Raw genomic sequence first — 27,135 nt, forward strand, 5'->3', positions numbered from 1 at the left:
TGCAAAAAAAAAAAAAAAAACACAAATGAAATGCAAAACAAACAATACACATCAAATGAGATATGAGAAGCAGGTAATGGGTGGAAATGAATGGCATATCAATGTGAAGTAAACAGGCTGCTGTTTACCCACTTAAAACATTCTCATTAGGCTGGATCTGTGTGCATTATAGATGATACAGACACAACAGCTGATTTACACTCCTGCAAATTACATCTGACAGGTCCGCCTCTGATAGACATTTAGGGGGAGCCCATTGCTTAATATGAAGGAGCCGCCGAGGTTACGGGGAGCTCTCCTCTCCTCTCCACGGAGCTTCTGTAATCTATACAGTAATACGAGCTTTTGTTTGTGCTCGCTCCACAGAGCAGGTGCTGGTCTCTCTCCCACACACAGGGGGAGGCAGGCCGTCTCCCTGGTAGCCCAGCAGTAGCTCTGGAGCCTCGCTGCGGCGGGGCGGGGGGGGGGGGGGCAGCTGCCCCTCTACACTTACCCTGTTGGACTCAATCATGCCTGTCCTGGCGTGGAACTTGACCGTTTTTAACCTGGCCCGCTCCTTCTTCTCAACTCTGGGGAGGAAATACAAAATCATTTGTTTTTGTCATAGCATGCACATAAGGTGAAAATAAAAAAGGATGCCGACAGTGCCGACATACAAAATCTGTAGACTAATTACTAATTAAATTAACATAAGGAAGGGCTCCATTTAAAAGTAGGATATTATTTACATACATTTTGCAAGGAATCGCATGTTAAATTAAATGAACAGTGTGAATTAAATGAATAAAAGTTATTAGTAGGGATGCTCCGATCAGGGTTTTTGGGGCTGATCGCCGATCACGATCACCAGAATCAGAATCGGCCGATACCGATCGCCGATCATAGGGTGGGTGGGGGCTATGGGGATCTTCCATCCAAGTGTTGTATTGTGAATTGTGTAGCAGAGTTTCCGTTAGCCGGTAATTACCGGACTATGACCGGTAATATATGCTGATGTTTAGAAACTCAGTTAATAGGGCTCATTTTTATATTGCTTCAGTTTATAATCGTAACGGATCAAAAAGTTCAGATACATTTTTCAATACATTCCACAAACAACATAATTATTACATTCAAATGATGTACATTATTCAAGTTTACATTAACTTTGGATAATAACACAGAGAAATTAGAGGAAGCGCTCTTTTCCTCTCTCTCCCTCCTGACAGCCCGTCAGTATCGTCTCATGCAGCTCACTGATCCAGTAATGAGTGACCCAACAGTGAAGAATAAATATATTTATAACTAGTTTAGCTAGTTCCAGAGGTAGATCAAATAGCTAAGTGTGTTAGGTCTAACTCTTAGTGTGTGTTTTGCCCACCGGTCTGTCACAGCGGGCGGAGCTGTGATCCGGTAGAGCAGCGTGTCTCCGTCAGCAGCAGCTGATCCTGATCTCTCTCTCTCTCTCTGCTTCACACACATTGCATACCGCTATTTTATTGTCTTTTTCGGACACCTTCAAAAAACTGCCAGACTGGTGAAGCCATTTTGGCGAGCTTCTTTTGCAGCGCACCGAGAAAAGTCTCATGTATTTTGCGTCATCTGATCGTCTCTCCTGATCGGCATTTATAGAGAAAACCGACCACACTATTAAGAGTGAATATCGGCCGATAACGATCGGAGCATCCCTAGTTATTAGTGCAGTTATCAAAAGAGAAACTATGGATGTGAGTTCTTAGTTAATATAATAATACATTTCATTTATATAGCACACTTTAAAAACAACGTCACCTCAAGGTGCTTCACAATGCTATGAGGAGAAAATAATAACAATAAAAAGTTATCTAAGGAGCATATTGAATAAAATATAGTAATATAAAAAAAGTTAAGAGCATAAAAGGTTAGAGTTGTTATAGTGTAATAGCAAGAAATGACTTCCTGTATCTGTCCTTGTGACAGGTGGGCGGGGCTATCGATGATGGATAACAGTTTGTTAAATGAAATGGGAACACAAGTTAAAGGCTGGCGATGAACGGTAGTAGCCACATTAGCTGTGTGTTTCGTTAGCAGAGGATGCGTACCTTTTCTTGCTGGGGATGACCCCGATCTGCTCGCTCTCTCCATGCGGGGTGACGAGCCTCGCCTGCCACCACTCGTCATCAGAGGCGTTTATGACGTGCAGGATGTCTCCGTAAGAGAAGCTCAGGCCTTGGCTGGGCAGGCAGCTGTCCCTCGTTCGATCATAGTCAAACAAAGCTCTGAGAAAACAAGGCTTTGGTTACACTCCTTCCTTCCTTTTATCTTGAGTTTGTGTGCTGTGATTCCACTTCACTAAGATTGAATTACCCACACATGGCAGCGATGAATTTCATGCATTATATTTTCAATTTCTTTTACAGTGAAAACTGCAATTGTGATTACGGTTGCATTGATACAAATTGAAAAGCTTGGGACAATTTGAGTCCTATACAAATGCTGTTTAACCTGTTAAGCCCCAAGCCTGTTTTTCAGGGCTCAGACTCGAAAATGACATGCCCAGAACAAATGACCATAACTTCACTTCTAAAAAGGGGTACATTCATAATCTTTTTTCTCAAAGCAATGATAAACCTGTGAGTTGGGTGTAGAAAAGTCAGAATCAATATAGATGTTTTTATTTTAAAGTAAATTCAGATTGAACACAGTAAAAAAAATTAAATGATTGTGTCTGTCCAAAAGAAAAACATTACTTCTAGTGAAAACCACCCGAATGATGGGATAGTAGACTAAAAGCTTTAGGAATCCAAACTATAACATATAATAAGTACCCTGTATCAAGATTGATGCAACACAAGTTAAATTTGACCTTTTTAGAGAGATTTAGAAAAAACCCACTTCTGGGGTCATTTGGGTGAATTTTCCATATCTCTGGAACCCATCGGTCGATTTTGGTGATTGACACCTCTTTTTAACCGTTAGAGCCAATGGAATCGAGGGGGGGGTTCCTAAATCCATCTAAACATTACCATTGGTAAATGAGTGATGCGCAGCCAGCACGCCCAAAACCGGAAGCTGGGTTACAGCTCTCATACACTCTATATGAAAACTCCGTTTATTGACACAAATGTTATGATGGATCAGTAATCATTTCAAAGTGACACAGAGACATTGGATTAACCTTCAGCAGCGTTTTTATCGTTTTAAAGCCCTTGAACACAACTTTTGATCAGAAAACAGCAAAGGCAAGACGTATTTACCCTGAGTTTTGGTCGCACAGTGATGATACTTATACCAGTGGAATCTTTCATATGATATATAGTTTGTGAAGATCCGATGAAGTATAACATATTTCTACCGTGAGTTATGTTCTAAGTGCGCTAGCACTCTTTCGCTTAGTGCTAATTCAGAGGCTCTGCGTTAGACTTGTGTTTTGTTTCGGTAAAAATGGTTCATGTCGTCAGGTAGCTGAGTTTCTTCCCGTTAAGTGGGTATGACACATTCATAGTTTGTTCAATGTTAAGAAGCCCTGAGACACAGTTTCGTGAAAAACAAGCCCGTAGCCCCCGCTGTTCATTTTGGGTCTTTTCATTCATTACAGCACATTTAAAAAATCATTGACAGCCTCAGGTTAATTTACAGTCCTGTTTAAAATGAGGAAATACATTGAAACCACTGCCAAGGGTTGGTTTTGTAAACATAAAGGTGAAAAGTCAAATCCAACTTCTGCCAACACACGTATTCATTCATTCATGAATTTCCTCTGAAAATGCCCACCTGTTGTTGCCACATACTTTCCACTGTGGACAACCACTGTTTATTGTCTGCCAGAGTGCCTCACAATCTCGTCAGACAGGTAAACCCACATTTCATTTATTAAAAAGGTATTAATACCGGCTCTACTGGTATTAACTTTACTTGACCTACAAGATTTTATATACAGGTTATATTGCCAGGGATTTTTCCGAAGCTGCCAACTGAAACTGCAACTGGCAGTAAATTAACAGTGCGGCTGAAACTGTCATGACGCAATCCAGAGGAAGATTATCAGCTGGAGCGCCTAACAAGGAAACAAGTGCAGTTTCTAACACAGGTTGATAAGTCATATTCAAATTCTTAGTCTGAACCACTCCATAGCACCGTGACACACCAACAGAGAGAGTGGGAGCACATGTGACACTGTTTTTTGTTCTTTCAAAAACACTTCAAAAAGGCTCAGCTCCTCCACATTCCTGAGGCGGGGCTGCGAGGACATGGCGGCTCCTGCATCAGCCGGCTAGCTAGACAGCTTTCCCAACATAACTGAGAGCTGAGTCACCGCACAGGAGCAGGCGAGGCTCTACATGCCTCACAGGAATCTATAGGAGACACTCCTCTCTGTAGTGGGCGTCCAACCAGATAACACCTATACACTTTTGATGTATCCCAGTGAGTTCCAAACCTAATCAATCTAGTGATGTAGATATTAGGTTTAGGTTAAGTGAAGCGCTTTAGTGGAGATACGGTGGAGCACTTGGACGTTACATCACCCAGCGCTCTCACCTTGACCCTGGGAGGATGCCACCTGAACGAGCATCCATACAGTTTGGCCCAAAGTGTCATATCTCGGGTCACTTGGACAAGCCCCCGCTGTCAATCACCATTACACAGAGGAGAGTCGGTTTCCTGTGGCATGAAGACAACAACAGGGGATGCCCGTCCGTCGACTATATGATAGTGATGAATTGTTTCAACTTCGTGCCCTAAATAAAATCTTATCCTGTAAAAAGCTCAGTGTGGAGTTTCATCCCTGACAGAGTGGCTGCTTTTTGAAACACGTGCTTCTTCAGCTGTGTTCTCCCCCGCAGAGCACAGGTTGATTACATAACAGTTACTATTTTGAATACAGATCTTAAAAGATTATGTTGTGAGTTCAAGCATGACTGTGTGTGTGCGTGTGCGTGTGTGTGTGTGTGTGCTCCAGCCTTACCTGACATAGAGGGAGCGTTTCTCGCTGGTGCGCAGGGATCCTGACCCTGAGCTCATGCTGCTGTTCATCATCTGCTCCCTCAGGTCGTGGATCTTGGACTCAAAGCGACTGTACTCTGCGTTGAAGAAACGGACAAAACAAACTGTTTCAAAAATAGGTCCTCGAGCATAAATACGTACCCAGGCATTGGAAGAAATGTCATTTTATAAATCGGCCTGGCCAAAGCTATTGTTATTCCTGTTACTAGCCCTTTAACCACCAAGGCAGGCTATGAAACACATATTGTATCGCATTACAGATATGACAGAAAAAACAAACAATTAAAACTATTTTAAATTACATACATACTAATTTGGCTCCACAGCTTTTTTCACTCGTCACTCATGTGAGCATTTTGAAAATGATAGTGTTGTTGTTGCGATAATATCCAAAAAAACACATCTCATTCCTTGACGACCCCCTTGGACTTTAAACTAGCTAAACTAAAGGTTATGGTGGTATTTACAGTGTTCAGACCTAAATTGTGCTCTCTTGTTCTAGATCTGTGAGTCTCAGTTGCTCTGCAGTGAATCGAGGAAAGGTTCAGCGAATCCTTAGGCTGATTAATGACCCCGGGAACAGATGGTTTATCACAGATCTGCCTTACACATCCAGTAATGTCTCATGTCAGGTAATTCATTACACAGATTAATTAAGTTCAACATGGGCTCTTTAGTGTGGTTAAAACAAGGAAAGGCCTCCAACAATTTCAAATGCATGACCATTTGTCATAGGTGCGTAAATCCAGTTGCTGCTCGGGAGCAGGGGGATGATGAATGAATCCACCTGGACCTCCTCATTAACAACGCTCTCATTAGCCGCTGAGCGCTCCGAGCCTAGCTGGAACAAGCCAGGCCACCTCAGCACACAGCGCACCGCTAGATCAACAGACCGGCAGATGCAGCTAGAAAAACAAGTAGGCCGGGCGCTCATGTGATCACACAAAGGAGGCGTTGGGACCACAAAAAAAAGCTGTATAGTGAGCAATCAACTTAAATAGATCAATAAAGATAAGTAAATCTGAATGTTTTGAGAAGTATATTTGTCAAAGCTGACAAAAGAACAGTAATCACAGTTAAAATGATGTGTTAATGATTCATGTTGCTGTCTAGTATAAGATAGAATCCCATCATTATTAAAAGGCATACGATAACATATGCTATTTCTCTAACGGCACAACACATCTATGTCTTCATCATAATTAGCCTATAAATAAAACCAGGGCAAGAGAAAACCGTCTACATTTATTCCACATATCTTATGCTGGTAAATTCCTACCTTACAGCTTAATCATCGTCATAGCTGGCAACACTTCCTGTAACGTGAACAACACGAGACCAAAGTCCAGATTCAGTCCAACAAGCCACCAAGAAGCTTTGAAAAACAAACATCCATGCCTTCAAAAAGGGGATTCAGCCCAAGTTAGTCCAAGCTCCTGGTAGAAAATGTCTGGGCAGGTGCAAAGACAAGCTTCAGGTCGCTGAACTCTCACCCCCTGCCGATACCTAAAGGGGATCCAAAGCAAACACACATCGTGCCCCGGGCCCGGTGCCAGCCCTCCGCCCTGGTCTCTGCTCGAAGGGTTAACAATACAACAGGGTGACGCTGCAAGGTGAGGAAACCAGACACCGCCTGAATGCCTGTAACCAGGAGCAACGTCCTAGCTAGCACTCCTCGCACAGGGACAACAAACGCAGAAGCAGCCATTCAGACTCGTCCACTTGTCTCTCAGGCAGCTGGGGAGAGGAGGGGTTTTAGGGACAAGACAAAGAGTAACTAGAAGCACTCCTAACGCCCTGCTTCACGATAACACCAACCTGAAGGGCTGCGCCGCAGAGACAGCACTACAGGTGGAGGAGCAGAATGCTGTGGTCACGTTCCCAACATCCAGATGATTCACCTTACACTGTGGACGTTAGAGTGCTGCCTTAAGCCTCTGTTGGGAGTTAGGGTGGGAACCATAAGCTAAACCATAAACTGCTGCCACACCTCGTTGTTAATGATATCAGCACACATCATCTGTGTACAGTAAATCACAATATCTGTGGAACAGAGCAGGAAGTTGAGCCACAATAAGTCATCGATAAGTGGTCAACCATTACAGTATTTTTTGAAGACAAAAGTCAAAAATGATCGGCTACCAGCTTCTGAAATCTGAAAATGAAATGGTTTCTTCACTTCACAATATTTTAGCTTTAGACAAAACAGATTTGAAGACGTCATCTTGGACTATGGGACTTCTTTATAGATCAATCTACAATCAATAAACAAGAGCATAAATGGGCAATACAATATAAATCATTAGTGGCAGCGTTTGTAGGGGAACACACCATACTAAATGTATTTTAAATTACTTTCTTGATAAGAGTGCTTTCATTTTCAAATCATTTTGAGAGTCACATGATATGAAACACTAAAGGGAATGTAAGGATACTCCCAGCGATTATAAAGAAAGCACAGTGATACTGGAGAAGGAGGATCACAACAGAGCCAGAGGAAGAAGACACCTTATACTGAAACCTAAATCGACTATTTGTTCCTCACACATGGAGGACATGGAGAAGTCGTGATGGAAATCTTTCCGGATTGTGAGGAAATCAGATGTTCGATAGCAACAAAACACAAACAGAAGTCACAACTGTAACGGAAACGTTTAGACCCAACGGATGCAAATTGAACTGATTTCAGGCTACACTGATGATCAGAGATTGATCTATGCATCCAGCCTGGGACCTTGGTGCAGGTCATTCTTCATCTCCTGTCATCTATTTACTGTGAGTTACCAAGTGGAAAAATAAAAGCTTCATGCAATTTCAATTGACGCCGTCTCATTTTCCAATACAACTGAATCCAAATAAAGCTGCATTTTTAGCTATGCAATGAATATGTTCAACAAAAGGAAATGCCATCAATCCAAATCACAGCTCTCACTGTCCCTGACATTTTCTTAACAAATGTCCGAACAAGACTGAAAAGGCACATTTATTCTTCAAAACTCGCCATTTGTACATCGTAAAACATGCCTGGCACTCAGATGTTAACCTCTTATTGCATCAAAATGTACAAGGCTGTAATCTACAGCAGCTGCAAATATAAAGTCTAAATGATACACTAATAACATAATCATCTGTACCTGGTTACAGACTGAGTCATAATTGTAATGTCTATTAGTTCATTAATGACTAATCCAGTGATCAATCCAGCTTCATTATTCATCCACTACCCACAAACACGATGCTGAATGCTGGGTACCAATATTATAAACGTTAATGCTCCGTCTATTAAAACACTTAATACACAAGAGCTAGCTTATATTTTTAGGGGTGACCCACAGGAAGAAACGACAGCTAATAGAAACTGGGACTATTCTGTATCTCTCACTCCCCCTGCGCGTCCTCATTAGGCGTACAGCTTTTTATTTTGGGGGGCGGTCGCTTCTCTTTTGATCCAGTTATGCAACACAGCAGGCATGTACTTGTAATGTGAGAGTGTGTTATGTTCTCAGGGATAGTCCAGCCAGGGCAGACACACACGCCCTCCCCAATAATAAACCTCAGCACGATGAACATGTAGACCCTGGCTTAGCTATTTCTACAAACGTCTGAAATGCAGACCGGTATGAGTACAATATAAATAGAATCCTAACAAAAAACATTCACCAAAATCTAATTAAGAGCACTGCTTTCACTTTCATGCTGTGTTATATTTCTGCCAATTAACACATCATTGCATCAAAAGCAAGACTCAAAATAAGTTTCGTCTGCACTTCAATTCAGTGCATTTCCTCTTTGCTCATCTGCGGCATATAACTCTTGTACTCAAAGCTGCAGCCACAAAATTTCGGAAAGTTGTCACAGCACACGTTTTGAATGACAATATGGCAGCCAATCAATTGTTGAAGCCAAATTCATGATCATGATCAATATGTGACTAATTGTGCAGCCCTAGCTGAGAGGCCTTTGAGTTCAGCATTTCCTCCACAACCCTCCTCTCATTTCCTACATGCAGATTTGTGTGTAATTACGCTCCTTGATAGTGGGGCAAGGCAGCGTGTGGATACACACCCCTCACTTCCATTCCTCCCAGCTGAATGCGAGTTAAAGACTTGGTGATGCTCCAGGAAGCCACTCGAGTCAGCGCGGCGTCCTGCTGCAGCCTGTGTGCTCCACCGGGGCTTCTTGTCGTCTTCAGAGCTGGCCTACTATCAGAGGTCTGTGGATGCCCGGGCCCCGGCCTCTGAGAATACTTTCCAGGCATTTTGCCCTGTGTAAACCAGCATCCACCCTCCACTTCCTCCCCCTTACTCACTGTCCTTGTACATCTCACTGGGGGTTCCTCCTGCTCCAAACTCAAATGAACGACATGTCACACACCGCTTTAGGACGGCAGCAGGTATACTGGCGACAGATCTCAGTTCACCAGTGGCGTGACAGGAAGTCAATCATTTGCCAGTTTGAGTAGTTAGGCATTGTCCACAAATAGATAAGAGTCCTTCACTGGGTTACAAAGGGGGCGCAGAGCTGAAAGCTTGATTTGGTTTGGAAAACAAAGGTTCCCTTCAACTAACCACGCAAGATGCTGCCTGATTGGTCAGGCATGCGAGACAACATGAACTCACATGGACAAGAATGAAGCATTATATTCAGTATTTTGAGGCAGAAAAAAAGACTACAAGGCCGTTCTGTCAGTTTTGATCTCAGTCTTTGTCTTTCTTTAACTTAGCCCGCGCCATTTCACCGATCCTGTTCCACCTCAATCATTATGACCTTGGAGAGTTATTGGACATTCAAGGCTTGTGTTTTATTGAAATAGAAAGTTATATGGAGTTTGAGCATGCCACAACTTATGCCTCTTCACATTCCTGTCATAGTCCAACCTGAGAACTCAGCCTTAGATCTAAAGCTCACAATATCCTTTCCATTGTTGTTATAGCATAACCCAGTATGCTCGAGTACACACATGCAATGAATTACAAAAACACTGAGAAGAATTCAGCAGCAAAAAAAATCTGTAATGTACAGCAAATCTCTAGTACTATTACAAAGAATGAATAGTGCCACTGTGTAAAATCATCTCTTTAAGTAACAAACAACCCTGAGGCTAGCAAACACACACATTCTGCTTTAGTCAGCATGAAAATGGACTTGTGGTTAGAGAGTCCAAAGTGTTGTGAATCATACAAATGTAATGTCAAAGTGAAGAGGTGAGGTCACAGTTTAACACCACCAAGCTGACAAACACCTGTTTGAACACACCTCTGAGTCCCCACCTAAAGCTTTAGGTTGCATAAGAACTGTAGAGCAACTGTTAAATGTACCCAAATAAATCCTGCTGCATGTAAATCACAACATTAAGCGACTACAACTAGCCTCAAATACGAAATGAAATAGAGAAATAACGAAAAGCAAGTCATAAAACCAGACAACTGCTGATTCCAGGTAATGTCAGCTGTAGAAGTGGTTGTGTTGGGCACAGTAGGGCTGAGGCTATCACATGTCCTTCAAGCTAAGGTATTCATTTCAAGACTTTGAAAACACAACGCAGACATAAAGGGAGTAACTTGTTAAACTGACAACAGGAGTAAAACTACAGGTTACAGATAGGAAGAGCGACACTTCCTCGGTACAGTAGCAGTCAAAAATAGACCCGTTACCTCACTCGGTTTGTTCCTGTTTCAGTAATCCAACATCCACCGTAGTGTTTCCCCTTCTTTCCACCTTAATGTAATGCAACTGTGACTATTATTTCGCCGGTTTCTTCATCCAGTCATTGGGGACTTCATGCGGCTTCTGCTCTGCTGTTGTAGTCGAGCCCATCCCCCATTCACACAGGCTGGTAGACAGATACAAGTGGGAAGTTTTTCCGTGTTCCAGCTTTTAGTTTGAACTCCTATTGTACTGTCCTTTGGTGTCGTTAGCTCGTACTTCCCGCTTAGTGTCCGCTTTCCATCGCTGTCCCGGGTTGTGTCCACCAGCAGCGGGGAGTTTGAACAGAAGGACAACAGCGGCTCGTTTGCCCGCCTTGCTGTGGATCAACTCTCAGCCTGCTGCTAACACTAGAGCCGCCCCTGAACCTGAATACTTCCTGCAGCTTTCAGGAGCGCTGCCCTCATTTGATCACGCTGTATCCACCGCCAAATCAGGTGTTTCTTTGCAACGTTAAAGGGGTATAACTGTGGTTTGAATGCTGCTTTTTATTAAAGGTGGGGGACGTTTGAGTGACAGATTAAAGAAATGGGTTCTCTTAAAGCAGCAGAAGCCAAGATATCTTACATTTCCCACAATGCAACTTGACAGCGCCTTTCCTCTGAAATTCACCGCCTGGTAAATGCCATAGGTAAACGCTATTGGCAGTCTTTGTAAAGGTAAATAAAAAAAGAAGGCAACAAAAACCCAAACAATATTTAAAACTTACAAAAGTATTGACTAATGTTGCTTCTATGTATTATTTTGTTCTTTGTTGAATGTAAAATGCTTCTTGCACAATCCCTGATGCTCAATATATATTTGTATATATGTATTTATTTCAACAAGGACCATGCATACAAACACATTAATCTCAGAAAAGAGAAGATATTAATTATGCCAGATTATAGCCAATAGCTAATTTCCATCTGCAGTCCTCACTCAGGCAGATTTTTTTTATCATAACTGAATTACCCTACACTTTGTTCCCAGTTTTTGTTTTTTTAAATGTGATTTTTTATATGATACTGTTTTTCTTTTAATTTGACTAACAACTAACTTGGAAAAAATGCCTGTCCTTTAAAGCAATAGTTACAGATTTTGGGTAATGTTTTTTTCTTTCTTTCTGTATGAGAGCAGATTTATGTCACTCTTTGGTAAACAAAGCACCCATCTGTAGTAGGATAGCCTAGCAAACACAAACACTGGAAACAAGGAGCAAGAGCAAGCACAGCTCTTTTCAAAGATACAACAAATATTTCCCTATTAGCACCTCTACATTTAACACATAATAACGTTTTTGTTTAATCCACACAACATCTGTAGTGTATAAATCCTCATGTCTGGTTTTACAGGGGATTGTGTGAAATAGATATTCATGTGTGATATGAGACGGCCCTCACCTTCAGGCCTGTACTGAGCTATGATGGTGACAGTCTGTCCAGCTCTCTTCAGCGCTGCGGCCGCCTGCTCATGTGTGGCATTCCTTAGGTTCACTCCATTCACCTACAAAAAACAGACAAGAAATCTTTTAGCAAAACAATCCAGTGTAGATCCTAAAGGTGTGCCGCTTGTGTTATTGTGGAGATCTGTAGAGAAGTCGAGCTCATGGATGATTGAAAAGAGAAGAGGTCTAACTAGATGGAGCAGAGCTTATCAAGCTAGATGTTTGACATTTCAGCCTGTGGTCATTTTGAGTGATATTGTTGAATGTGACAGGATTAAAAGTATGTAAATAAATACATTTACATTTTACTGAAAGATAAGATTGCTTTATTTGTTTGGATAACCTTCACTATCACACACAATCAATGCTGCATTAAAGAAATGTATTCAAGCATAGATTGATTCGTTTTTTAAAATAATTTGTGGCGATGTATTTTCAGACTACAAGCAGCTACGTTTAGAGCAACACTGTGTGAAATGGTTAACAGCTATGATCACATGATGTTATTTATTGGTTACTTCAATTCAATGATTCACTAAATGTTCTTGTCATGCAGAGCACAGGTAAGCTCCCTCTGAGTTTCTATGAATGTTATGTTTTGCTCAAGGACATTTCAGCAGGCCAGGTGTTTGCTGGCTTTCTAAACACAAGGCCAAATTAATTTAATATCATTATTCAGGCAACAGGATTTGGCTGAACTGCTTAAAATATGTAACAGTTGTTGATGTGGACAAACAAAGCTTGCTGTTGAGATACTGACCGAGAGAATCCGGTCGCCCCTCCTCAGCTCGCCGCTCAGGTCAGCCGGCCCTCCAGCCAGGATGAAGGACACAAAGATGCCTTCACCATCCTCCCCGCCAACGATGTTGAAGCCTAGCCCTGTGGAGCCTTTGTGCAGCAACACCTTCCTCGGCTCCCTGCCAGACAGAGGGACAGGGTCAGGGTGAAGGGCAGCACCCAGAGCAATGAAGAAATGAGCAGTGGGAGATAAAACGATATATATATATATATATGTATGACCAAAACAGAAACCGCAAAAGCATAAAATTACAGATACACAGAGGCTGTTCCAAACAACAGCCATCTTCTATTGTCTGTGATGCTCTGTATATTTGGAAGTCAGTGCTTCCAATACAACATTTAAATGATTAATCAGTAGCAGTACCACTCACACAATTATGAAACCATTAAACAGTCATATAATAATCGTATCACTAATAAGATGATGTGGATTACACTGATAACAGTTCTGCAATAGATACAATGATGCAATAAAACAAGCAGCAACACATTAGGCTCCAAATGCACATTACCCGCTGGCTGTATAGAACTTTCTGCTTTGCATGTAGATCTCATGGAAATGTACACAGGTGTACACTTTTAAACAGTCACTCATAATAACGTGCCAAACACAATGAGCCCCCTCCTGCTCAACAGGCCCCTCTGCTTTAGCCACTGATCCTCCAGGAGACTGCCTCAGTTTAAAGATGCTAGAGAGGCCCAACCGTTGCTATGGTGCAGCAAAAGCCCTCTGAGGACACACTCCGCACCAAAGCAAACACACACACTCTAGGAAGCCCATCGTTGGCCTCTCACATACAGTACAAATACACACATAAACATACATGCACGTACAAAGGTATATGCACACACAGAGTCGCACAGTGTTTCCACTCTCAACAGAAAACACTGCATGGTTCCCATTAGTGGTCTTCTCTCGCAGTACTCAGCCTGCGGTCTGCAGGAACAATTCCTACTCGATCCCTAATGGCTGCGCTTTGACTCGCTGTTAAGACCTTTTTCGATGGCAGCATTCCAGATTCTCTGAATCAGACCCTTGAATGACTGGAAAGAGCGTTGATTACCCCGCTAATAGTAATTAAGATTATCGGAAAGTTGTGCCCACTTCAGGAAGTTTAACCAGACTGTTTAAGTGTATTTATTTGTCATTTCCTGAAGATGCAGATGGTATTTTGTACAACCAATGAATAAGATCTATCTTGGTCTGCATGATTTCTAAATGTAGTGTTTCACAAGGCAGAGTCAGGGAAATATTCTATCAGATTGTATTCACAATTCTTAAACATGCCTGCTTTTTCTAAAGCCTTTTAGATCTTTTTGTACCTGAGATGAAAAGCTGAAAAAAGAAACCTGTCAAGTATCAAATGCCTTTAAATGTGCTAAAACAACTGCCTTTCCTTCAAAAAAGTCTGAAAATAACCACGCTCCCCATCCACAGCTTTTCATCCCGTCTCGATGAGGCACACAGATCTCCATGGTTACCTTATGATCCGGAAACGGTGCTTGCTTCTGAAAGAGCATTTCCTAACAGTGCATTGGGGCAGGCTCCTCACCAGCGACATGGAGGATGAGATGTTGACTGTGAACATGGTGGCTATGGCACATCGCTCTTACTCCTGGCCCCCTCTGCCTGTCTGACCCTCCACTGAGAGAGGGGCTCCAGTTTTAGAAGCTCTTGTGTTCGGGGCCTCGTGTTCCCTATCTTGTGTGCTGTGATGGGAAGCAGCTCCTCTTTTGGCTGTCACAAACGCTCTCCCCCCATCATCACCAGCAAGGCGAGACCTAACGCTTAACCCTAACGCTCCCACAAAAATCATCTTTGTTCAATTTTCTTCAAGAAGAGGCCAACCCCCCCCTCCCTCACATCTGGAATAACCAGGACTGCATAACAACAAGAGCATTGGATGTGTCGAACTGGAGGTTATCCAAGTTTCATCTCCTGTCACACTATAATGTCCCCTCCAAAATCCTCCAATACAGTACACCAGCATTCCAGTGTGTCAGCCTCGGCCCTCTGGAGAATAGGCAGAAAGATTCCCAGAAGCGCTCAGCTCATTTGTCAGAGTGTAAACAAACATGAACTGACTTTCACGATGTTCTGGCCTTTAATTTGACGCCCCCATAATCTGTGACCTGGCTGCACGCTGGAAGCATGATTCCCTCATGGGAAATATTGTGCAGACTGCTGTGGAATATTTTAAAAGCGTTAGGCCAGCAACCTCCATTTGTACAGTTGGTGCAGCATGCATGAGTGTGTTTCTGCGTGTACAGTCAGTCCATAGGATGTGAATCGCCTGGATAATCTCATGCAAAATGGGAGTGAATTCCTACAGTTTTAATGTCCTCGCTCCCTATCACAAGACCTTCCTCCCCCTCCTTTCCCCCTTTGCCTTTTCATCCTTGCCAGGAATGTAAACAGTTACTGAGCGGTAAAAGCCCTTTCTCTATGCCCAGCCATTTCTCCTGCGACTCTTTTCTCTAATTCAAAACCTACTCCCCCTCCCACCGCTATATTTTCCCTGTCTGCTTCAGGGTTTTGGCCGAGGCGGTTGCAGCTCGATCCTAAAGCTGTGAATGGAGATCTGGGCTGCGGGGTTCAGCGGGTCACGCTGCCCGGGACTCAGCACAGTAATTGGCTCTGCTTGGCTGATTAATGGTGGACACTGCAGATGGACGCCATTTTCCACAGACAGACACTACCTCTCGCAGCATTTTATCCCTCCCTTTCCCCCACAAATGGATTACATCAGCTTATGTATAGAGGTGTATACTGTTAACATTTAAATACTGCTTTGTCACTGTCTTCCTTTTCACTGCTGAAATTTCCCCCATAGATTTTTGGTCACTGCCTCTTCGTCATGGCCGGCTATTTTCTTCTCCTTTGACAGGGAAAAATGTATTCACTGCTAAGGTGATAGACAGTCAAAGATTTTCATGCCTCTCACTGTGACTAAGAATAAAACTGGAGGGATGAATGATTAACACCTAAGACGAGTACTCGGCTGAATCCCGCTGTGATTTATTTTTATTTCAAACTCCCCTTTTTTGCTTTTGCAGCTTTTAAGAAGCTCTTAGCATTTCTAATTATTGATGCTTGAATTATTGAGCAGATCAGTCAAAGGTCTTGTGTTTTTGCATGAGACACACATAGTTACTGATTAGCTCACCTGCTGCTGCAGTCCACAGGCTTCTGCATTTACGTAAGCTGTGCATGAACAAAGCAGCCTTAGAAGCATTGTTGTGTGTACGTAAGGCTGTGATGGTGCACACTGTCACCACGGCACACAGTATGTTTACACTACGCATGCATATTTAAACAGAGGTTGTATCTCGTATAAAGTCCACTGTGGACAGAGACAAGGATGTACAGTACTGACTTATCTCCAGAAGAAAGGGGCAATATCAGATGGAGAAGGGGGAGGATGTGTCTGCGATGACACCACTGAGGGGGATGTGCAGATGGGCAGAGGGCCGATACAAGCTCTGACTCATTCCTCACAACCAGCCTGCTCCACTTCTGCGGAAGCCTGCGCTTACTACAGCTTCCAACGAAAATAACCCCTACTGGCTGGAGCCAATGGGGAAGCTGCAGGGGCGGGAGGGAGGGGTCTGCTATTTGTCTGTCTGATTTGATTGTGATCCAGCTGATTGCTAGCCATGATGTTCTTCGGGACACTTTTTTCTGATTATGCAGCGGACATAAGACAAATAGGTGAATACATGGCCACAGTATGTGAGCCGCTCTCATTGCAGGAAGAATACCAGCATGTATGTGTCAGTGTCATAATTGTGGGTTCAATTAAAGCTAAGGATGCGGCGATACCGATATTAAAATAGATGGATCAGGTGTTAATTTGATTCTTGATTTGATTCAGTTTATATTTTATTTACTGGAATTAAAATTGACTCATTTGTTGCTATATTGTTAAGGTTTACATTCGAATTACAATTCTTGTTTTTATTTTGAGATTGTTTACCAAGTTGCTCGTGTTCCATTTATCATTTTTAATAATATATATAGGAAGCACATTTATATCCATGTAATTATGTGTCAATTTTGTTTTACAAAGATAGGAAAGCAATGTCAAAAAGCCAAGCCTGATGTCGTGTTACATATCAAGTATTTCAGTTATTTACACAGTGAAGCATGCAGCTTATGAATTAGACACTGTGATCGGCCAGGTCTTGAGCAATACAAGACACACAGGTATTGATCCAGACTAAAAAAGTCGGATCAGAATACCCTACTCAGATTGTATGTATCTGCGTGTGGGCTCGCATGTGTCACTCAGCACATCGTGAGCAAATGTCTCGGTGTACACAGTATGTGTGTGTGATCGGCGCTGGCAGCACTGGTGATGAGACGGGTAAGACCTGAGTGCATGGCCTGGTTTTCCCAGTGTGCAGATGAATCATGACAGCTGCAGGACAGTCTGCTGCTACTGGTCCGCTGGCTCGCACCGGATCAGGCTCTTACTCCCCCATTACATTTATGGTAACAGCACGACTCTGTGTTTATATTTACATTCATACTGTAGAGCAGCAGGCAAAACATTCCAACGCTGCAAAGAAGAATATTTATGTTGGGTGGCCCCGGTCAGCCCTCCCATCCTCCTGTACTGCCCTTTCTTATACAGAACAACAACCTGACTTGAGCTACAACCACACCAACATCTCTCTCTCTCTCTCTCTCTCTCCTCTCTCTCTCTCTCTCTCCTCCCTCTCTCTCTCCTCTCTCTCCTCTCTCTCTCTCTCTTCTCTCTCTCTCTCCTTCTCCTCTCCCCTCTCTCTCTCCTTCTCTCTCTCTCTCTCTCTCTCTCCTCTCTCTCTCTCTCTCTCCTCTCTCATCTCTCTCGTTCTCTCTCCCATCCTCTCTCTCTCTCTCTCTCTCTCCTCTCTCTCTCTCTCACAATCGTTCTCTCCTCATCTCTCTCTCTCTCTCTCTCTCACACACACACACGGCATTTATGGCACACAATATAAGCTACATTCAACACAAACACATAACATAGAAAGCAATGGTTCACACACTGAAACACCAGAGCATTCATCCATGAGGTGAAGCAGGGTAGGAAGACGGTGAATACAAAGGAAAACAAATAAATGAAACTAAAGCGAGGCCTTTTGCACATTTGGTTATTCCAAACACATTGCCATAAGTATCACGTATATTATTGTCCTCATGAAAGTAGCTTGGCCCGAGATGGAGGCTTGGTTTTGTCGAAGCCTCCTGACAGATGGAATCGAGCAGCTTGTGGGAGCGTGAAGCCCTTTCAGCTGCACTCCTGTGGAGATGTGTTTGTGAGGAGCAGGTACAGCTCCATTTTAAACTGCTTTAAACAGGGCCGTAATGGTTTAGAATCATACATGTGAGCAGGTTAGTAGCAAAATGTATGGACAAATAATGACTGTGAAATTAAGTAGAGCAAAAAAACAAACACACAAAGGGTGAGAAATAATAAGCTAATTTTTATAAAACGCTTGCTTTTAAATACTACACAATTTGCTTTTGTAGTATTTAGTTTTTCATTGGAAACATAAAAAGCGGCAACATACTAAAAGTGACAACATACAAAGCAGTAAGGTAGACATAAGGTGAGGAAACATGTACATGCAAACACACAAACAGAAAGCTAAAAGAAGTCCATTGCCATCTTTCTCCTCCTCCTCCTCCTCTTCTTCTTGTGTAGTTTGTACACAAAGTAAGGCAGTAGTCCCTGTCTGGCTCTACTCCGGTCTGTTGCCAGATCCAGTTGCTAAGCTATACAGAGGAGGGTTAGCTAAGCAAGGCGTGATGGTCTAGGTTAGTACCTGCCAGAGAAGGGGAGTGGACCTTGGCACAAGGGAGCAGGGGAAGGACAGAAGCCTCTGTAGAGGGCCTGGGGCACCTTGATGTCCCCAGGTTTGTGGATGACACTGTAAATAGGTTCAGCCCTGCTGTGGGGTACAGGAATCACAGTGAACGGAACAAGTGTAGGACACATATAAAGCACACATACCAACAAACAGGCGACAAATGCACATACAAGTCATGTAGACAGCTTGTACAAGGACATTACAGGGCCACGTAACGGACACTCATCGGGTAACACGTTCACTCCACAACACGCAGACACGCATAAACGCCTGCATGCAGTCACGCACACACAGGGGGGAATACAGCCCCCTGCCCCAAGCTGTGGGTTAAGATGACTCAAGGCCTTGTGGGGCACTCCAATCAAGCCTCTATGAATGCTACTTCTGATCCAGTACTTGGATAGGAGGTCAAAGGTTAAAACACAGTCATAACAAGTACAAGAAGTGACAAGAAGCCTCTCTGCAAAGTATTTGGTCAGCACACAGCCACCACACACTGTCCCAGCTAAAATACAGTATGCACCGCCAGAACCCTTATAAGCTAAAACCTATTTTGTCCATGAAACACTTCACAAGAGCGTTTTAAATTGCTGTACGTTCATGTATTGTTCAAAATTAACCACATCACCTTACACAACACCTCTATAAAAAGCAACAAAACGGAGGAAAAGAGAAACCCATGCAAACCTACAAATAATATACATATGTAATGTAGTGATGTGCAATTCAGTTCCACAGAAATGATTTACACTACTGACTACAACCGCATAATGGCATTGAGTTGATATCCACCACCAATGCAAGTTTATGCATTACAATCGTTCATATGTACACTCGTGGAGCCTGTGTGAGGGTCACATAAGAGAGGAGAGTCATTCATGGAGGAACCGGTCTGTAACATACCTTGTGAAGTCTTCCTCCCCCAGCATGTGGCGGGGAACAGGCGAGTACCTGGACGGGGTGACCTGGGGCGGCGGGGTACACTGGCTTGGGCTCCATGGCCCCCATGTAGTTGTGGCCGACGTGGTTGTCTACCATGGTGGGGAAGGCTGGAGGGAGGGCCATGCCAGTAGAGAGAAAGACAGAGTGAGTACAACACACGCAACACCGAGCACTGCACACTGAGCAACTGTAAAGCAAGATTTCAATCAAAATACTCCCCTCCTCTCCCCTTGCTTAGCTTCATTAAATTCTTGGACGCCTGTGGGATCTTGATTATGTTTTCTGATCTGATTGATTGACAACAATTGAACCAAAATATCCTATTATTGATGTTGGATATAGCTTTATAAAACGCCACATACATACATCTGTCCTGAGGCCTTTATCAGCATTTATTGATAGTGCACAAGAAAATAGTTTGCACACAACTATGGCAGTTACAGCAGATTAAAGGTCAAAGTCTCTCTGTAAGCTCTACTGTACATGATCAAACAGTTCGAGCGATCATTTTAACACTTGCCTTGAGTTTCTCTTCCAAATAAGTTTGCCCAATCTGTGGGTTTGTTTGTTTCCAAATCTTCACAATTGAGTTGGTTGGAACAATGATTATTATTAGCAAGAGGAATCGTGGCCAAAACTACAAAAATAGGACCCAGCTTGTACAAAGCCAGAATTTCCCTTTAAAGAACCAAAATGACGTTTAGGAAATGGCCTTTTATTCCCGCAGCAGAGCTTATTCAGTAATCTAGACTTGATGTTGTTTTAAATCTCCTTAGCCTCTTTTCTAAAAAAAAAGTGTAGTCTTTCGGCATGCACACAAAGACAGATCACAAGCATTTAAACACTCTTTTCCCCTGAATCTACGTTTTAGATGGAGGCAGCTGAGCATGTTAACAACAAGGGCTTCAAATCCAGATCAGCTGACCACGGGTTATACTGTCAGAGCGGGGTTAAGTCTGCATTAGAGGTTGGCTTAAACCCTGCAAACATTCAGAACATACAAAAAGCATTCAATAGCCCGCTCTTATACTAAATCGCTGTTCTGAGAACATTTGAGAAGCTGCAGCTCAAGATCGTGGGCTCTCATGAGCAGGTGGGATGTGAGAAACTATCCTCACTCAGTGGGAGGCAGAGAGCTGCGCTCGTTGTTGCTGTGGGTAGGATTGTGTGTGTGTGTGTGTGTGTGTGTGTGTGTGTGTGTGTGTGTGTGTGTGTGTGTGTGTGTGTGTGTGTGTGTGTGTGTGTGTGTGTGTGTGTGTGTGTGTGTGTGTGTGTGTGTGTGTGTGTGTGTGTGTGTGTGTGACCATGTGGGTGTCTGGGCATAGCAGTATTGGGGAGAGAACAGTGATCCAACTCTAAAATTCAACATCTCCGATAAAGATAAAAAAGATTCCTAGTGCAAAACGCTCCTACTGTACCTTGACTTAGAAATCACCCTTTACTTTCAATCAAATACTTTATATAAATAAACCTGTTCTAGTTTTGGAGCTGGCTGCTTATAAAATATAGTTTTTGCATTTGGACTGTGTTAACTCTGTTTGCATCCTGACTGGAGCAACAGGAAGAGGTAGATACGTACTGCTTGAGTAGTCTGGGGGGGCGTACATGTCGTTGAGGTGCACAGGTCCCGGCTTAGCCACCTTGAGGTAAACCATGTCGGAGGTGTTCTTCAGCGCAGCCACGGCCTCCTCATGACGCACGTCTTGTAGCACGATGTTGTTCACCTGAGTTTGTCAAGAAAAGAGAAGAGGGGTGAACAAAATTCCTTGTATCAACACTTGAACACCTCGTGTCTTTGCTTTAGTGTGACAACATCATGCATCACAGCAGCCATCACACCAGCCAACACAATAATGAATCATAGCTGTGAGGTATTGTGAGATTTCGGTGCATTCAAACGGCAGAGAGGAAGGTTGGTGTGCCGCGCGGCGTTAACAGAGGTCAAAGCAGTAGGTAGGGGTTCTTAAGATGTGCTGAATTTCACCAGTTTCTCTTTTCAGATCCAATTCTCTGCAAACATACTGTCAGTCAAAAGTATTTTTTTAACACTTCATATATTACATCAATTTTTTGTTAAATATTCAATGACAAAAAAGTGATGTGCTCTTTGTAAATTACTCACAGTGCAGCATGTGTTAACTGAGCATTGGATGTTTAATTTTTTCACCTTAATATGAAAGTGATACAGTCGTAGCTAATTGCCTTTTATTGTCCCACCTTATTGCCCAAATGGTAGATTATTGATTATGCACAAAATCATAAAAGCTCATGTGGGTTGTACTAGTAAATGTAAAGTTCTTATGTCCCATAGACATTCAGTCATCAAACATGCCCGGCTAAAGCAATAAATGTTTGTTATCACTACTAACAACAATAGCTGCTTTCCTTTCTAAGTCGCACAGAACTACATGAGTATCTAAAATGGGCAGATTTAGATTTGAACCCTCAGTATGTGTCTGTGTCAGAGGAAGGCTCTTACAGCTAGCAGGCGGTCTCCAGTCTGCAGTCGTCCATCTTTTTGGGCAGCTCCTCCTTCTATGATCTTGGTAATATAGATGCTGTTATCTCCCGGGATATGTTGGTTTCCAATCCCTCCAGCGATGCTGAATCCAAGCCCTGTTGAGTAATAAACACAATCAGAAAGTCAATACATGTACAATGAAAAACCTCTGATTTAACCCTTTTTTTTTTTTTTTTTTCAGATTTAATCTCCATTTCTATTGTAGTGTGTGTAGTGCGATGTGAAACCCGACCTTTGGGCCCTTTCAGCAGGTTGACCTCCAGGATCGTTTCGGGTGGAGCCTGCCTCCGTCGGACCAGCAGCCTCACCACTGGCCCCGCCTCCTTCAAGGCCTCCACCGCCCGGCTGTGAACCACCTCGGACACGTCCACGTCGTTCACACGCAGCACGCAGTCATTCACCCTGTGGAGGGAAACCTTTTAATATGAATCCCACACACCTACCCTGTCAGTCAACAGAAGATAGGAGGGACCCTAGTATGGCCAATGTAATCAAAAACCTCCAACGCACATAAAAAAGCACTCCATATCATTATTTTTGCATGTTTTAGGCTTCAGTTTGTGAATCATAACTTTGAGGAAACACAAAGAGCCTGGGGGCAGAGGGCTGTAGAAAGTCTTCCTCCCCCCACAGCTCTGCTGCAGAGGAGATTGAAAACAAGGAAAGGAGGTGAGGTGGAGGAAGGGAGGAAGAGAGGAAGGGAACTCACCCCAGCCTTCCATCCATAGCAGCTGCTCCTCCAGGGATAATCTTAGTGATGAAGATCCCCGGATCATCAGGAATGTGGGGATTGTCTATTCCTCCAGCAATGCTGAAGCCCAGGCCAGAGTTCCCCTGCACACAGGTTATGATTGGCATTTTCAGTATGGTACCATAAACGACAAACACACATACACTTAGATGTAAGTGATGGACTCAATGCGGGCTCAGGGTCAGTGCAATGTGGCTCTTAAGTGTATTAGTATCTCCGAGGAACACGTGATCGATGTAAACTGCTCCAGGGATCTCACAAGGCATTTCTGATGTCCATGTTCTTGAACACGTGTGTGTGTGTGTGTGTGTGTGTGTGTGTGTGTGTGTGTGTGTGTGTGTGTGTGTGTGTGTGTGTGTGTGTGTTTGTCCTTGCACGTGACAAATGATAATGCCATGTATTTCATTAGAAGAGGACTCTTCATTCAAAATGTCACGCTTACTCTGTCAACCCACAGAGAGGCATCAGTGTTACGAATGCCCTGTGTCCACAGAAAAGTGGATTTATGATGTAACGTAAAGATGAGCTGAGAAGCGTGATACAGAGCGTCTCACTCACTGCAGGAGGCAGAAACCACAGCCTCCATGTCTTCCCTGATCCTGAAATGACAGAGGACCCATTTGGATCCAGTGGGTCCGGGCGCACTGCTGCTTCTGACAGCCCTGGCCACAGAGACAGGCAGCAAACAAGACAGCTGAGAAAAGACTTCACTTTCTTTTTTTCTATAATTAATGAGCAACGATCGCAACAAATTAGGACAGAGGGAAGCTGAGGCCTCCCAGTGTGCTGCTCGGGAAGAGTACACCGGGCCTTACCAACCAATGTTACACACCCACAGACCTTTTAAAGTGTGACTTTGCATAGCTTATTTAAGCCCGCCGCATGCAGAAATGCCACTTAGAGAGGAAGGGGCAGAGAGACAGTGTGCATCTATCATGGGATCGGAGGTGCATCTATATGTGGGTTGAGTAATGAGAGTAGAAACATATAGCTCTGCCACTACAAGCTGAACCGCCGCTGACAAGTGCAGTGGTGCCTGCTGAACAATTGAACAGGAGAGCACTTTACATTTCTGGCGTCTGTTTATGACATGTGCATCAGGATTATGTAAAAAGCTATGCCTCACTGCCATTAGTCTGTGCTCATACTCACATGAGGCGCTATAACTGCACTGATGTAACAGCCATTAGTTCACTAACACATAATATCACATATGATTCTCATAAATGTACAGTAATTAAGAGTTTTCTATGGTTTTCATGTTCTTCAAGCCCAATATTTGAAGACTGAGGTTCTTACTACCACCTAGTGGGGAGATATCCATCCATCATGCAGGGAATACATTATAGAGGAGAGTGTGTATTGTGGAACGAAATGTAAAAAGCAACTGGTAAAACTCACCCGCTCTAAAATTATCTCTTCGTATTTGTACATCCCATCACTGCCATTTACCTGTCAAAACAAAAAGCACAATGGTTTGTTACGTGAGACTGAATTATGGCATATTTTAAAAATAGATTAACAAAAAAAGAGAAGCATGCAAATGTTTCAGCTAAATCCTTCACACTATAATCCCTGGAGAATAGGGTTGTGATCAAAATATACTGAAGATACATTCACTAGATTATATCACTTACTAAAAATAGCACGTTTCAATTCCTGATATGCTGCATTCAAATGTGGCTTTATTTCCTAAAATACACCTGCAGTGTGATACTACATGTACATGTGCAGCTGCAGAGTGCACATTCACCACAAACAGGCGGGGTCAATAGGATAATGGATGACAGTCCACATGGCAAACAGCATGTTGCTAGCAGGAGGATGGCTTTTCACATATACTATATTCTCTGTGGCAGCCCCGAAGCTCTGGAACTCACTCCCCCAAGACCTCCGTGAGTCTGAGTCCCTCACCCTGTTCCAGTCCCACCTCAAAACCCACCTCTTCAACTCTTTATCTATAAGCCCCCCCCCTCTTAATCAACTTCCTCCTGACTGCTTTTCTGTTGTGTTTTGTTTCTTTTTGGCTTTGTCTCTGTTTTTTGTTTTGTTTGTATACCCCCCTCCCAAATGTAAAGCGTCTTTGGGTCCAGAAAAGCGCTATATAAAATGTATATATTATTATTATTATATACAAATACACACGCTCATGCGCTGACACAGAGGGAGTGTGAATGAGCCAGATATATACTGTACAGAGAGAGAGAACATATACTTACATAAGGGCCTGCATCTAGTGAGTCTGCGTTGACGATGATGGGGGGAGGGTTGGCCTGTGAATATGAAGAGATACATATTATCTCAGTGTGTGAGGCTGGAAGCACACAGACGTAATGCGGTACACACACCATTACTGGGGAGCAAAGTGAACGGATGCCATGGGAACAGTCGGTGAATTTCCTTGGGGAGGAGAGTGTGTGTGTGTGTGTGTGTGTATGTGTGTGTGTGTGTGTGTGTGTGTGTGTGTGTGTGTGTGTGTGTGGATGTTGGAAAGGTGTGAGGACTGAGAATGAGGACTGGGGCAGAGAGACCGCTGCTTATTAACCGACACAGCCGGACGTCCTGCGGTCACCTGCTAAAAGAAACCAGCTTGTGGTTTCAGCCGGTGGGACAATACGTTTATCCCACATCCTCTTCCCTTTTCACACACACAAATATCACCATGTAGTCAGTGGCGTTGCGCAATATTTCGGGGCTCCCCCGCAGGTCGGACCATGGGGCCCTAAATCAATAATAGAGTGACATGGGATAGACATCGCGGCCACTTTTTTAAATGTTTATTTTTTCAGGCATCTTTTGTAAACAGTAGGCCTATAGGTCAGTAGGAACTTTCTGTATAAAGATACATCTGATTTAAACAGTATAGGGTCAGTAGGAACTTTCTGTATAATATACATCTGATTTAAACAGTAAGGTCAGTAGGAACTGTATAATAATATACATCTGATTTAAACATCATTGACAAATACAAACAAGTGGCTGTGTATTTTTTGTAACATGAAGGTATATTGTAGAACGTTATAGCCTATCATCATTGGAGTTCACACAACGGAACGGTTCACATATATATAACATTCTGTATAAAATAAAAGTAGCCTACAAAAAACAAACAAATAAAACACATCCTATAGGCCAGTGGTTCCCAAACGGTGTGCCGCGGCACACTGGTGTGCCGTGAGGCAAGTCCGGGTGTGCCGTGGGATTTTGTGACAATCATACATTATTATTGCAATATACAACTACACAAAAATAATTATTTTTTAATTTACTATATAAGTACTTTGTAGGTTTATATGTACGTAATCTGCGCGACTTGCGCGTCCACATCTCCACGTGCAGTGCTGCATAAACATGGCTGAGTCAGCGATAACTCTCGAGGGGTGGAGGTATGCCCATTACTTTGAGTTCGTCCGAAGAATAGACAGGAATGTGACGGTGAGGTGCAAACTGTGTCCAGGCCAGAAGCTATTATCCACTGCTGGAAACACCACGTCAAACCTCAACAAACACCTGCAAAGAACACATGCTAAGGTGAAGCTGCTTTGTAGGCCTATTATTTTATACGAGCGCATCTCCTGGCATTCTTCTGCGCAAAGTCCTGTATAACAGTCTTTAAATCTATACTGCGCGCGCGTCGGCTCTCAATACTAAAGACTGCTAACCCAGACAGTCTCTCTTGTGACATTGTGCTCCTCAAATATGTCTTTATTAATTTAAGTTTTGAGAAAGATCTCTCAGCACTGGCAACAGTCACGGGTATAGTTAAAAACAATTTCAGTGCTGTGGCAACATCAGGGATACTTGGCCAAATGGACTGATTTTCAATGAGCAGGGTTTGTGCAAGGTCTTTGATTGTTACACGCTCAATTTTCTTTATAGTAGGCCTAAGAGCATTACGGAGGGACAGGATCTGGAAAGGAAACTCGGCTGACAGGTCGTCTTTATACTGGCCTGATAAAGCACTTGCGGACTCAGACAGATCCTTGTCTGTTGCACGCAAAAGTTTGCGGGGAAGCAGAAAAGAAAATCACTGTGCAACTTCGCTCATTCCAACAAATCGATTTTTGAGTTGGGCAACGACAATATCGATATTTGCGTAAAATACCGCCACTCTAAAATGCTCCCCTGGGTCTTGGAGCCGCTGGTCCTCGCAAAGCTCTGAAAAGTGCC

At 43.2% G+C, this 27,135-nt stretch overlaps 1 protein-coding gene across 1 annotated transcript in view; it reads right to left on the reverse strand.

Moving 5' to 3' along the window:
* The window catches only part of dlg3 (discs, large homolog 3 (Drosophila)), an 83,234-nt gene that overhangs the window by 6,952 nt on the left and 49,147 nt on the right, over nucleotides 1–27,135 (reverse strand). The window contains 13 exon segments of the mRNA XM_034202827.1: nucleotides 494–569; nucleotides 2,061–2,237; nucleotides 4,925–5,039; nucleotides 12,051–12,153; nucleotides 12,855–13,011; nucleotides 19,655–19,731; nucleotides 19,733–19,800; nucleotides 21,273–21,417; nucleotides 22,173–22,309; nucleotides 22,447–22,616; nucleotides 22,924–23,048; nucleotides 24,367–24,417; nucleotides 25,185–25,238. Of these exon segments, the coding sequence (XP_034058718.1) occupies nucleotides 494–569; nucleotides 2,061–2,237; nucleotides 4,925–5,039; nucleotides 12,051–12,153; nucleotides 12,855–13,011; nucleotides 19,655–19,731; nucleotides 19,733–19,800; nucleotides 21,273–21,417; nucleotides 22,173–22,309; nucleotides 22,447–22,616; nucleotides 22,924–23,048; nucleotides 24,367–24,417; nucleotides 25,185–25,238 (1,455 nt within the window).

This window comes from Gymnodraco acuticeps, unplaced genomic scaffold (genome assembly GCF_902827175.1).
Source record: "Gymnodraco acuticeps unplaced genomic scaffold, fGymAcu1.1, whole genome shotgun sequence".
Lineage (NCBI taxonomy): Eukaryota > Metazoa > Chordata > Actinopteri > Perciformes > Bathydraconidae > Gymnodraco > Gymnodraco acuticeps.